Source organism: Sturnira hondurensis, unplaced genomic scaffold (genome assembly GCF_014824575.4).
Source record: "Sturnira hondurensis isolate 20B ecotype Veracruz unplaced genomic scaffold, ASM1482457v3 Scaffold0020119, whole genome shotgun sequence".
NCBI lineage: Eukaryota > Metazoa > Chordata > Mammalia > Chiroptera > Phyllostomidae > Sturnira > Sturnira hondurensis.
This window is the reverse complement of record NW_028092750.1, coordinates 5,125,898-5,138,700: the sequence shown is the minus strand read 5'-3', so window position 1 is coordinate 5,138,700 and position 12,803 is coordinate 5,125,898. Positions and strand designations below refer to the sequence as shown.

General features: G+C 56.0%; 1 protein-coding gene across 8 annotated transcripts in view; it reads left to right on the top strand.

Annotated features, from left to right (window-relative positions):
* The window catches only part of MAST3 (microtubule associated serine/threonine kinase 3), a 35,001-nt gene extending 22,809 nt beyond the window's left edge, over positions 1 to 12,192 (top strand). For 5 of the 8 annotated variants that reach the window (XM_037028957.1, XM_037028956.1, XM_037028955.1 and 2 more), the window contains 14 exons: positions 1,932 to 2,064; positions 2,278 to 2,443; positions 2,994 to 3,095; positions 3,758 to 3,880; positions 4,667 to 4,776; positions 5,632 to 5,765; positions 6,303 to 6,547; positions 6,959 to 7,165; positions 7,464 to 7,690; positions 8,074 to 8,196; positions 8,669 to 8,805; positions 8,943 to 9,124; positions 10,003 to 10,243; positions 10,481 to 12,192. In XM_037028957.1, the coding sequence (XP_036884852.1) occupies positions 1,932 to 2,064; positions 2,278 to 2,443; positions 2,994 to 3,095; positions 3,758 to 3,880; positions 4,667 to 4,776; positions 5,632 to 5,765; positions 6,303 to 6,547; positions 6,959 to 7,165; positions 7,464 to 7,690; positions 8,074 to 8,196; positions 8,669 to 8,805; positions 8,943 to 9,124; positions 10,003 to 10,243; positions 10,481 to 10,760 (2,410 nt within the window). In that variant the 3' untranslated portion in view covers positions 10,761 to 12,192. The other 3 variants (XM_037028953.1, XM_037028951.1, XM_037028952.1) reach the window with 3 other exon arrangements.
* Positions 12,193 to 12,803: the final 611 nt, after the last annotated feature.

Sequence of the window (12,803 nt, the reverse complement as noted above, 5' to 3'; positions counted from 1 at the left end):
GATATGAAGCAAGAACCCCATGTTTCTTGGGTACTTGCTGTGTGGAGTTGTGAACATAAGCAATAAGAGCCCTGTGTGTTTTCAGGGCATCTCGTAATTTGTAAGAGGCTTAGAAAACAACGCAAATATGTATTTGGCACCTGCTGTATACCTAGGCCTGTGCTTGATGCCCTAAGGAAGCGCTGTGCCCAATGGGCCTCTTGAGATCATCCCAGAGTGGGATGGGGTCCTCTGAGCTTCTCAGGTCAGACCCCAGTGGAGGGCCTGCCCATCTCAGGTCCCTCATGTGCGAGATGGGGCAGGAAGTTGCCCAGCCTTAAAGGGTTGAGAGAAGGATAGGCGCATACAGTAGGTGCTTGAGAAAAATACTGTTTCGTTTTCTCTTGGAAAGTTTCAAATACACCCCAAAATCAAGAGAAGGTACATTAGTTCCCTAGGGCTGCCTTAACAAAATACCACACACCAGGCAGCTTAAGCAAAAGAGATTTATTCTCGCAGTCTGGAGGCCCGAAGTCCAAGATCAAGGTGTCAGTGGGGCCACCCCCTCTCTGAAGGCACCAGGGAGGGACCTCTCTCCCAGCTTCTGGCAGTTTCGTGGCCTGTGGCAGCATCACCCCAGCGCTCACTTGGCGCTCCTCCTGTGTGCATGTCTGTGTCCGGACTTCCCCTTTCCATAAGGACCCGGTCGTGCTGGGTCAGGGGGCCAAGAAATGTCCAAGTGTTCAAGAAGTGAATGACTTTTTTAAAACCAGGAACTGTCTTTCTTTCTTCCTTCCTTCCTTCCTTTCCTTTTCTTTCTTTCTTTTCTTTCTTTCTTTCTTGCTTTCTTTCTTTCTTTCTTTCTTTCTTTCTTTTTTACTGATTGATTTGAGAGAGAGAGAGAAACTGATTTGTTGTTCTACTGATTGATTCATTCTTTATTCCTGTATGTGCCTCAACCGGGAATGCATTACACAGCCCTGGCGTGTTGGAACCACGCTCTAACAACCAAGCTACCTGGCCAGGGCAAGAAAGGAACGTTTTTTAGACGGTGTGCCTGGAGGAGCCCAGGAAACGCTGGCTGTCTTAACATGGCTTTGGCGGTGGAACCTGTGGCTGCACAAATAGCTTTTTTCGCAGCTGCTGCGCACAGGGGTTTCTCGGGAAACACCCCTTATTTTTCAAAAGCAGCAGAGGCCCATAATAGGTGCATGGGATTGTTCTTTACAGAGTTGAGGTTCACAGAAGGTGCCAAATAGATGGCTCATCAACAACCTGCATGTACACAGAGTTCTACGGGGAGCTCTCGGGAAATTTATTTTTCAGCTGCAGGGGTATCCAGGAGGTGCGTGAAAACGTGACTTTATAAAGAAAGAGCATATGGTTCTGTCACGTAGCAAACCATGTATATGTTTCAGTGAGACAACTTAAACCGCAGCACACGTGGTAGATGTGTGAGTTTTTAAACAGTGGGTCCACTCACGAGAGGCACAGACTCGTATCTGTATACACCAGGTGCTCAAGGTGTGTTCATTTTTCAACATGGTAGGTAAACAGTAGGTGCTTGCAAAATGTTTGATGTGTTACAATAATGGACGCTGGCACAAAAACACTCTGTAGATACCTGCCCCCCAAGTAGGTATTCAGGGGATGGTTTAACACACAGTTGGGAGGTGCTGTGCTTCTTAGGAAATTTAGTTTTGCATAGCGAAGTATTCAGTAGGTGCTCAATAGCAACACCAGATGTACCCAGTAGGTGCACGGAGATGTTTGCCAAACTTGTATTAGTGCCCGAGACCCACTGATTCTTGTGGTAATGTGGCTGTGCACCAGAAGGACCTCTCTGTCCCCTGGGGGTCTCCAGCCCATCCTGGGTGGAGCTAAGCTCCAGGGCAGCAGGAGCTGCCGGTGCCTGGGCTGCAGCCCTGAGTATGCCGCCTGCCCACCCACAGCCTGCTCATCACCTCGCTCGGCCACATCAAGCTGACCGACTTCGGCCTGTCCAAGATCGGGCTCATGAACATGGCCACCAACCTCTACGAGGGCCACATTGAGAAGGACACCAGGGAATTCATGGACAAGCAGGTGGGCAGGCAGGCGCCCCCCGGGGTGCTGGGCCCCCTCCATCTGGAGTCTGACCCCAGGACATGGCAAGACTTGGCAGCAAAAAGGAGGAAATTGGACATATTTTAATTCTACCAAACCCTTATTCCCAGCCTGGGCCCAGCCTCCTGGCCTCTCCTGGGGTTTCTCCTGGGCTGGGGGCCATCATCAGTTTCCCCGTTCTGCCCGGCCCAGGTGTGCGGGACACCTGAGTACATCGCGCCCGAAGTGATCTTCCGCCAGGGCTACGGCAAGCCGGTGGACTGGTGGGCCATGGGCATCGTCCTCTACGAGTTCCTGGTGGGCTGCGTGCCCTTCTTTGGAGACACCCCTGAGGAACTCTTCGGCCAGGTGGTCAGTGGTGCGTTGCCCACCCCCCAGGGCTCAGGGCAGCAGTTTCCCCATCTGCGCTAGAGAAGGGAGCAGCCCCGTGGGTGGGCCATGCCTCTGCGGGGCGCCTGGCCCCATCTGCACACACAACGGAGGATAAAAATGGACAGCCCTTCTGGAGCTCACTGCCCAGCAGGCAAGATGGACAGTAAATGGGATATATAAGCCAATTATGAAGCAATTAGATGCCAAAAATGCTAAGAAGGCAAAGCAGAAAGGGGAGGGGCAGGGGGCCGGGACGCTGCATTAAATGGAGAGCTGTGGAGGCCTCAGGACCTGTGAGCAAAGACCTGCAGGTGTGAGAGGTAGCTGTGGACATAGAAGAGGGGAGGGTGCTCAGAACAAAGGCTGGGAATATAAGACAGAAAACTGTGCTTGAACAAGAATTAAATTTTTTAAAAAAGGCTGGGAAGTGGGACCGAGCCTGGCGTGTTGGACGAGCAGAGGAGGCAGCTGGCGCAGTGAGCGAGGGGAGGTGCTAGGCGGAACTATCCCCACCCTTTCACTCCCTCCCCCCTTAGATGAGATCATGTGGCCTGAGGGTGAGGAGGCCCTTCCAGCTGACGCCCAGGACCTCATTACCAGGCTTCTCCGGCAGAACCCACTGGACCGTCTTGGCACTGGTATGTGTGGAGGCTGGGGTAAATAAGAATTCTACTTGAAAGGCTGCATGGAGGAGAGGGACTCAGAGCTGGAGTTTTGAAGGATACATAGGAGTTTGCCAGGAATTAGCACAAGACCCTGAAGGAATCGCAGGTAGCTGGGTCTGGTACAGACGCGCGGCACTGAGGCTGAGTGAGTATGTGGGCCTGCAAGATCTCCAGGGGCTGTGTCCCAAGGTCCTCAACGGCCCAGCCCAGTAGGTCCCACTATGCCAGTTTTCCCAGCCGCCTAGTGGATAGTTAAGGAACTATTTGAGACTTGTGCATGAACCCATTAACACTGCTACTTCGGTCACGTTGATGATGTAGCCTGGCCACGGGAGAGAACAGTGGGGCCAGAGTTGGGAACAGGACACCTTCAGGCCATCAGCTCTGCTCCATGGAGCAGAAATGTGTGAAAAGACCCAGGAAGGAGGCCCTTCTAAGGCTCTGGGGTTTCCACAGGTGGTGGTATCTCAGAATCCGGCAGAAGTAAGAGCGGGGCCTGGGTTGAAGCCCCAGCTCTGTTCCTCTCTGGGCTGTTAAGAGTGGCTGGCTCCCCCCTCCCATCTTTCTGGTTCTGTGTCGGCCGAGTTTTGGTACCCACTGGCTCAGGGGCCAGGCTCAGCCAGGCGTGTCTGCAGGTGGCACCCATGAGGTGAAGCAGCACCCCTTCTTCTGGACACTGGACTGGACAGGGCTTCTGCGACACAAGGCCGAGTTTGTGCCACAGCTTGAAGCCGAGGACGACACCAGCTACTTCGACAGTGAGTAGGACACCCAGGGGCGGACAGGGGCGTCTGCTGGGGTCTCTGCCCAGGCTGTGCTCCTGGCCTTGGGTCTAGAGCTTCTGACTTCCTGAGCTTTCTGAGAAGCTGGTGCAATGTGCCCCCTGGCTGGGATTTCCTGTGCTTCTGGGTTCAGGAGGTACAGCACCCCCTGAAAGGGTAGGAGGAGAAACCAAGGGGCCGAGAGTGGCACACCGTCGCCTGAGGCCTTCCAGCAGGTTCAGCTTCCCAGCAGGGGATCCTGTCTGGGAGGGTGGGGCACCTTACTGAGCCTTTGTGGAGGGGTCCCCACAGGTACTTCTGTGGACTCTCCCCACCCAGGGCTCCAGCCAAACACAGCAAATGCCCTCGGTTTCCAGCGCCTCCTCCAGAACTTGCTGTGTGATCTTGGCCATGTCCAAAGTCCTCTCTGAGTGTGTTTCCTCTTCTGCAAAGCGAGGCTACTTTACATCCGAGGTGCACAGTTTTCCTAATTCCAGGCAACTGATCTCAAGGATGAAGACACTAAAGCTCAGATGCACCGATTCCCACCGACCGTGCCACAGCTTTTAGGGGCACAGCTCGGATGGAAGGGAGTCCCAGATATTCACTCTGCTACCAGGCCTCTTGTCCCTAAGTGCCTACACACTTGAGGCATGCTGGGCCTGCCTCCAGGCCTGTGCCCTGGTGGTGCCCCTACTCCACCCTGCCTGGGCCACCCTCCCCACCTCACCTCACCACCTTCTCAGCCACCTCACGCGGCTGCACGTGCTCTCCCTCCCGCAGCACGCCTGGAACGGTACCGGCACCTGGGCTCTGAGGATGACGAGACCAATGATGAGGAGTCATCTGCGGAGATCCCCCAGTTCTCATCCTGCTCCCACCGGTTCAGCAAGGTGGGCCCCCAGCTGGGATGCAGCTAATGCTCAGGAAATGTTTGTCTTGGGCGGGGTTTTTTTACCGTGATAAATACAGCATAAAATACAACATTTTAGCCATTTTAGAGTGTACAAGTCACTGACACTTAGCACATCCGCAATATTGTGCAATCATCATCTCTGCCTAGTTCCAGACCATTTCCATCAGCCCCGAAGGAGACCCCGTCCCCGTGAGCGGTCGCCCCCTACACCCCCTACACGCACTCCTCCAGCCCGACAGCCCCCAGTCCGCTTTCCACTTCTGCGGATTTGCCTCTTCCGCACCTTTCATGTAGACAGAGTCACATGCTGTGTGGCCTTTTGTGTCTGGCTTCCCTCCCACTCGGCGTGAGGTGTCCAAGGCTCATCTGCACCGTAGCGTGTGTCCGAGCTTCAGTCCTTCCCAGGGCTGAGTGACGTCCATCACGTGGATGGACCTTGTCATTTTATCCTTCGTCAGCTGATGGACATTTGGGTTGTTTCCACTTTTTGGCAATTGTCACTAGAGTGCTTATGCTGAGTGTCATAGTCTCACAAACTTAAGTTCCTTCCTTTGTTTATAATTTGATCAAAAACCCTCTGCACTACCTGTGGGCTGGGCTCTGGGCAGCTTGTCCTGATCATCAGCGGAAACCCCGGCTGGGTTCCCCTGGTCTCTGAGCCTCTCCGAGCCTCGGTGTCTCACCTGCACGGTGGACCATGGACTCTGCTGTCTCTAGGGACATGCTAAGTAAGGATTGAAGGAGGTGAATCACAGGGAAGCACTGGGCATGTAGGGAGTGGATGTGGCTCCTGCCTCACTTCTTATTACTGTTATTTTTTATTACTTCTCAGGTCTACAGCAGCTCTGAGTTCCTGGCTGTGCAGCCGACCCCCACCTTCACCGAACGGAGCTTCAGCGAGGACCGGGAGGAAGGATGGGAGCGCAGCGATGGGGAGTATGGCCGCCGGCTGAGCACTGAGGTCCGGTAGGTGGGCTGGTCAGTATAAGCAGATCCAGCTTCCAAGCCTGATGGAAGGTGGAGCCACAAAATCTAACACTGAAAAGAGCTTCCTAGTGGCCTAGGAGTAAAGGGTCAAATGTACGGGCCAACCCGTCTGACCCCTGCCAGTCTAGCCCCTATCATTACTCCTTCTGTCTTAGCCTTTCTATCCATGCTAAACACGGAGCAGCCGTGTGCCATCGCACAGCTCAGCTCTTGTTGGCATTGTTTCCTCTGCCCAGAATACCCTTTGCTAAAAAACTCCAATTCCTCCCTCACAGTCCATACTCAGCAGAAATAATCAATGTCTGCTAGAGGGTGGGAATTGGAAGCCGGGTTTTAAAAAGATGAATAAGAGTTCTCTGGGTAGACACAAAGAATGGAGCAGGCAAGGGAACTCACCCTGTATTTTCAAATTGCCCCTGACTCTGGGCTGAGAGTTAAGATGTGGCCGCAGCGGGTGACTGGGTATCCTGGGGTGTGGGTACCTGGCAGGCATGACTTGGGCTCTTCCCTGCTCAGGCTGAGGTCCTGGACATCCTCGGGCTCCACCTGCTACTCATCCTCTTCCCAGCCTGAGCGGGGACCTAGCCCATCTCTCCCGAATGCCACCGGCCCGGACACAATGCCCAAGTTTGCCTTCTCGTCAGAAGATGAGGGGGCCAGCCCAGCCCCTGTAGGCTCCAAGAAGCCCATCTTCACTCTTGGGGAGCCTGACCTGCCCCCAGCAGCCACCCCAGCAACAACCAAGCCCTCCAGCCTCTCTGGTAGGTGGTGCTGAGGATGGGAGGGGTGGTATCATGGAACGTTTCCCAGAGAAAGGACGATTTTGAGATAGGTTTTGAAAGATGAGTAGGAATTTTTCAGAGAGCATTTAAGATAGGAGAGGTCAGGGCTCCGGAGAAGCCTCGGGCCTCAGCGTGGTCCCTAAGGAGCCTCCAGCTTCCTTGGGTCAGGATGGGACAGGAGAGAGGGATGGGCCTGGGAGCTGCCATAGGGGGAGCTAGGGGTCTGATGACTGGGCAAAACGCTTCCTGGAAGAAGGCACTTGGAGTGCAGCTTTCTGGGGAGACGAGTGTAGGAAGGGTACACCGGAAGAGGGAATTGCCTGAGCAAAGGCCAAGAGGCTGCACCGTGTCCATGTCGATCTTAACCTCCTGACCCTGCTTACCCCCCAGCCGACCCCACTGCCCTCAGTCAGGCACGCCTACGGAGCAACAGTACTGGTGCCCGACACTCCACACCACGGACTCTGGATGCCAGCCGGGGCCACCGCTTAGGGGGCCCCAAAGACCCGGCCCCTGAGAAGTCCAGGACTTCCCCAAGCAGGGGCTGTGTGCCCAAGTCAGCCTCCGTGTCCGCCCTGTCACTTATCATCACAGCTGGTAATGCCTGGGGCCCTGTCTTGTCTTTGTTCGTCTGTCCACATCCATTGTCACCAGGGGATTGGGGTCTGCTTTGGCTGGGGTGTCAGAAGCTGATGTTTGGCCTGAGCCCCAGGAGAGGGGAAGGGAGACCTGGGGACTGGCACAGCGTGGCACGTGCAGAGGCCTGGCAGAGGGAGCATGCCTGGAGCACGGAGCAGCAGTGAAGCAGCCAGAGTGGTCAGCATGGTAGAAGGGGAAGGCACTCTACAGGGGGGCCCACAGGGAGTGACCCCCTCCCTAACCCTCATCCCTGCAGATGATGGCAGCGGTGGCCCCCTCATGAGCCCCCTGTCCCCACGCTCACTGTCCTCGAACCCGTCCTCTCGAGACTCCTCTCCCAGTCGAGACCCATCTCCCGTGTGTGGCAGCCTACGGCCCCCCATCGTCATCCACAGCTCTGGCAAGAAGTACGGCTTCAGCCTGCGGGCCATCCGAGTCTACATGGGTGACAGTGACGTCTACACTGTGCACCATGTCGTCTGGGTGAGCTGGCCTGGGGTGGGCACAGCCAGCTGGGCCTGGCGTGGGGCTGTCTGTGCCCTGCTCGGGTGCCCAGCTGAGGGCCTGGGGCCCAGGACAGGGAGCTGGTGCCCCTAGGTCTTTGCCATCCCTGTCAGTTATGAGGGGGTTGGGCAAGATGGACAGGGGGACAAAGGCCCTGAGTGGGCATGCAGCTCAGGCGTCATGCTGGCAAGTGCACAGTGGGTGGGTTGTCCTCCCTCTCCTCAGCCCAGGGCGTGGCCTGTCCCTTCTCCAGTGGTCATTCTCTGAGAAGCCCCCAACGTCAGGGAAACTGAGGCAAGTGAAAGGCAGCAGCTTGCTGGCGTCTCTGGTGGTTGACCGCTGACCCTGCCATCTCCCCACAGAGTGTGGAGGAGGGGAGCCCTGCCCATGAGGCGGGCCTGCGCGCCGGAGACCTCATCACGCACATCAATGGGGAGTCAGTCCTGGGGCTGGTACACATGGATGTCGTTGAGCTGCTGCTGAAGGTGCCACCCCCTCTGCCCACCCACGGGGTTCCCAAGACCCCCACTCCCTGTCCACCCTCAGGGCTGCCAGTATCCCCACCACCCCTTGGCCTCTACTGCTGGTTCTCCATGGGTCTCCCTCCACCCACGCCACTGTTCCCAAGCCCAGGCCCTGTCCCCCAACTCCCCCTGGAAGCCCTTTCTGATCCCCTGGGGTCTGTGCCATCTCTGCCTCCCTCAGGCCAGACGTCCTCAGGGGCTTAGGCCTGAGCGGGAGACATGGGAGGGGGCCGGGCTGGGCTGAGCAGCTGGGACCAGCAGATAGGTGGACAGTTCATCGGATGGGCACACAGACGTGGGCACATGTTCGTAGCCCAGATTGTTAGGTCCATGACTGGACAGGATCTGGGGCTTTGGAGGACAAGCAGGAGATTGGGGGGTTGCTCATGGGATGGAGGCACACAGGAGAGACCCCTCACCATCGCTCCTGCAGAGCAGCAACAAGATCGCCCTTCGGACTACCGCCCTGGAGAACACATCCATCAAGGTGGGCCCTGCCAGAAAGAACGTGGCCAAAGGCCGCATGGCACGCAGGAGCAAGCGGAGCCACCGGCGTGAGACACAGGACCGGTGAGCAGCCAGGGAGTATGGATGGGGGAACCTCTATCAGCTGGACCAGGGTGGGGGTGGTGGGGCACTGGAGGTGGCAGTCCCGAAGCTCCTGCCGAGGGCAGGGCTACTGGAGTACCTGAGGTTCTCACCAACAGGCGGAAGTCACTCTTCAAGAAGATCTCAAAACAGTCATCAGTGCTGCACACCAGCCGCAGCTTCTCCTCCGGCCTCCACCACTCCCTGTCATCCAGCGAGAGCCTCCCAGGCTCACCCACCCACAGCCTCTCCCCAAGCCCCACCATGCCCTGCCGCAGCCCTGCTCCTGAAGCCCTGGCAGGTGGGTGCACCCAGGACCACCTGGGGAGGAGGGAGCAGACAGAGATGGGAAGATGGACAACATAATGTAGGAAACAGATGACTGGAGTCTAAGAGGCAGCCTGGGCATAGGCAGAGACAGGTGCAGGGCCAGGGAAGTGTGTGCCCAGCAGACGGAACATCATTGGATAGAGGCATCTAGACTGGAGGGATGTGCAAGCCGGGGGAGGCTGGAGAGGGGACACTGGAGGGTGGATCAGGCCTATGAGCTGGGCTTAAGGCAGTAGGCAACCACAGAGGGTGTGTGGGCAAGAGAGGGCATGGAAAGATCGTTTTGGTGCAGGAAGGGATGGTGACATGGTCCAACAGTGAGAGACAATCAGGGCAACCCAGAGGAGAGGCAGGGAAGGCCTCTAGAGGAACACCACACCACCTCCAGGAAGCCTTCCCTGACTCCTGGTGACCCTAACTACTTCTCTCCCTCTGGCCACCCCCCAACCCGACCTCATGGGTCAGAGTTATCTGTACTATCTCTGCCTTCCTCAGACCAGGTGGCCTCTGGGGCTGACCCCCGAGAGTGGGTCAGTAAGCAGGGCCCTGGTTGGATAAGTCTGGGGGCCAGTGGACAGATGGACTGTGAATGAGTATCTTTGGCCTAATGAATGACGAGTCATCAGGTGAGAAGTGGATGAATAAGAGCTAGGACTTTGATGGATGAGCAGCTGTTCACCAGATCTAAGCCCAGGGAACAGCCTTGCAAACAACAAGAGGCAGGAAAAGCAAGCATGATAGGTAGCCACCTGGAACAGTGTAGGCTTTGGCAGGTGCAGTCAGTCTCAGGGCCCCACCTCAAGGCTAGAGATGAGGCTGGTGGCCCTGACCTTCCCCTGTCACCCACAGACACCGCATCCCCACCCAGTGCATCTCCAAGCTCCAGCAGCCCTGCCTCTCCAGCCGCTGCTGGCCACACCCGCCCCAGCTCCCTGCACGGCCTAGCTGCCAAGCTCGGGCCACCCCGCCACAAAACTGGCCGCCGCAAGTCCACCAGCAGCATCCCACCCTCCCCCCTGGCTTGCCCACCCGTGCCTGCACCCCCACCCCGCTCACCCTCACCCCTGCCTGCACCCACCCGGTCCCCAAGGTTGCGCCAGGGCCAGTCAGCTGACAAGCTGGGTACAGGTGAGCGGCTGGATGGGGAGCCAGGGCGTCGCAGCCACGGGCCCGATGCCGAGCTGGTGGTCATGCGAAGGCTGCACCTGTCTGAGCGCCGAGACTCCTTCAAGAAGCAGGAGGCTGTGCAGGAGGTGAGCTTTGATGACCCCGCAGAGGAGGCCACCAGGCCACCAACTGTGATGCCACAGATTGAAGTNTCCCCAAGGTTGCGCCGGGGCCAGTCAGCTGATAAGCTGGGTACAGGTGAGCGGCTGGATGGGGAGCCAGGGCGTCGCAGCCACGGGCCCGATGCCGAGCTGGTGGTCATGCGAAGGCTGCACCTGTCTGAGCGCCGAGACTCCTTCAAGAAGCAGGAGGCTGTGCAGGAGGTGAGCTTTGATGACCCCGCAGAGGAGGCCACCAGGCCACCAACTGTGATGCCACAGATTGAAGTGGAAGGTGCTGAGGCTGTGTCCGGAGCCCTGGAGCCCAGTGGGAAGGACTGATCCATCCCACCTGGCCTCCCCCTGGCCTGGAAGTCATGTATTTTTTGTGCAAGGTTCTTTCAGTCAAGTGACACCTGGATTGAGACTAAGCCGCCAGTCTGTCACACCCAGGAGGCAGGAAGCCATCACAGTCCTTGCTGGAAGGTGGAGTCAAGTGCCTCCGTGTTTTGGTGCCCATCAGTCAGGGTGATGGGGCAGGAATGGGGGCTGAGGGTAGTATTGTAAATAGCAGCAAATCCCTGTGACTAATTTATTACTTTTTGTAAACAATAGCCTGATGGAGCCACCCGGGTCCTGCCTCTTGCACCTGGGACCCCATTTGCAGACCCTGACCCTGGGGCGCAGAAGGAAGCACTTTGGACAGGTTACCTGTGTTCTTGTTTCCTCATTTTTCTGTACTTGTAAATTTTTTTTAAAGTTTTTTGTGTTTTACTTGATCCCATCCCTGACCCAAGACACACCGATGGGGATGTGGCCCAGATCACTCATCCAGACCCAATCTGGATGCGACTTGGAGAGTCTGTAATTGATTCCCCTCCATCAGGAGACCAACCTGGTTAGAGTCTGCCTCCAGTCCTCTGGACTTAGGGGATGTGGGAACTGGGGCTTTGACGGATGAGTAGGAGTTCATCAGATCTAGGCAGAGGGGTCATCCACTCCCCTGGGGGACATTAATGCCCCAGGAGATGGAAGCCTCAAAGAGCACTGCCAGGGCAGAAGAATGTCCACCCTGGCCAAGATGTCACATGTTTGATGCCCACCAGGGTGAGCACTAGGATATGGTGTGTCTGTGAAACACCCGCTGATGGTTCCCTCCATGTGTCGGAGCCTCCCTGGGGTGAAATTCGAGTAGAAAACCCAAACTGGGGGTAGTGAAGCCCATGTCTGAATCTTGGTTCCACTGTGTGGCTCTGGGAGAATGGCTTCTGCACTCTGTGCCTAGGTTTCCTCATGTTTACAAAACTAATCCCAATGACTTTATGTGCCAAACTCTTTTACTCATGGCTTGTCCCTCAGCCAGCCTTGAGAAGGCTGGAGCTGGTGTCATCGTCACCATTTTAACAACAATTAACAGAGGCCTGATGAGGGGCAGAGACTTGTCCCACAATTGCCTGGTGAGAGTCATGCAGCCAGGCCCTGCTGTGGGCCTTGTCAGCAAAGGAGCTTGAATGCAGAGTCTGATGTCAGACTCAGCTGACCCCAGCCAGCCCATGATGCTGTGTGACCCATGGGGGCATCCCAAAGCCTCTGTCTCCCATTTGGAGGTGGCTGGCTCATTTGTGAGCACTTTCCAGATCCTGCAGCCTGCTCCATGTCCTCCCTGCCCCTCTTCCAGCACTGCCTAGTGTTGGAGCTAGACCAAGGCTATGCATGACTTGCTTCTTTCTTCCATCATGAAGCTGAAAGTGAATAAAACCCACATTGACAAAGAGGAGTTCCAATGTCTGGATTTGTGAACAAGGGCCAAAAATGAGTAAAGGAAGAGCAGGGTGGGGTGGGGTGAAAATAGACCCCTTGCTCAAAGTCATTTTAAGTGGGTTCTGCCTGCTGCATTGGATGGAGTTCACCGAAACTCTCCCTGATGGCTTCTCTTGTCCTGGTCTCCCGCTGCCCTCTCCCTGTGAGTAGTACCCATCCTGGACTCCATGGTTAAAGGTTTCATTCAGCGCTGGTAGCTTAGTTGGTTAGAGCATCATTTGGATTCACCAGGGTTGTGGGTTCAATCCCTTGGTCAGGGCAGATCCAGAAGCAGCCAATAGATGCATGGACGAAAAATCGATGTTTTTCTCTTTTTCTGTCTCTCTCTCTCTGAAGTGTTGTTTTTTTTTTTAATTAAGTTTCATTCAGACACCCGTCTGGGGCCCTCAACTCTGTTAATAAATAAACCACTTTTTGTGTCCTTTTTATACTTGCTTGGGCTATGACCTAAAATTACCCCGGTCTCCGAACCCAGCTCAGCCCCAGTACGTTTGTTTACTTATCTAGCTCTCAGCTGGAAACCTTTGGCCACGCCCCAGTGCATTTGGCTAATAGCCATCTGTA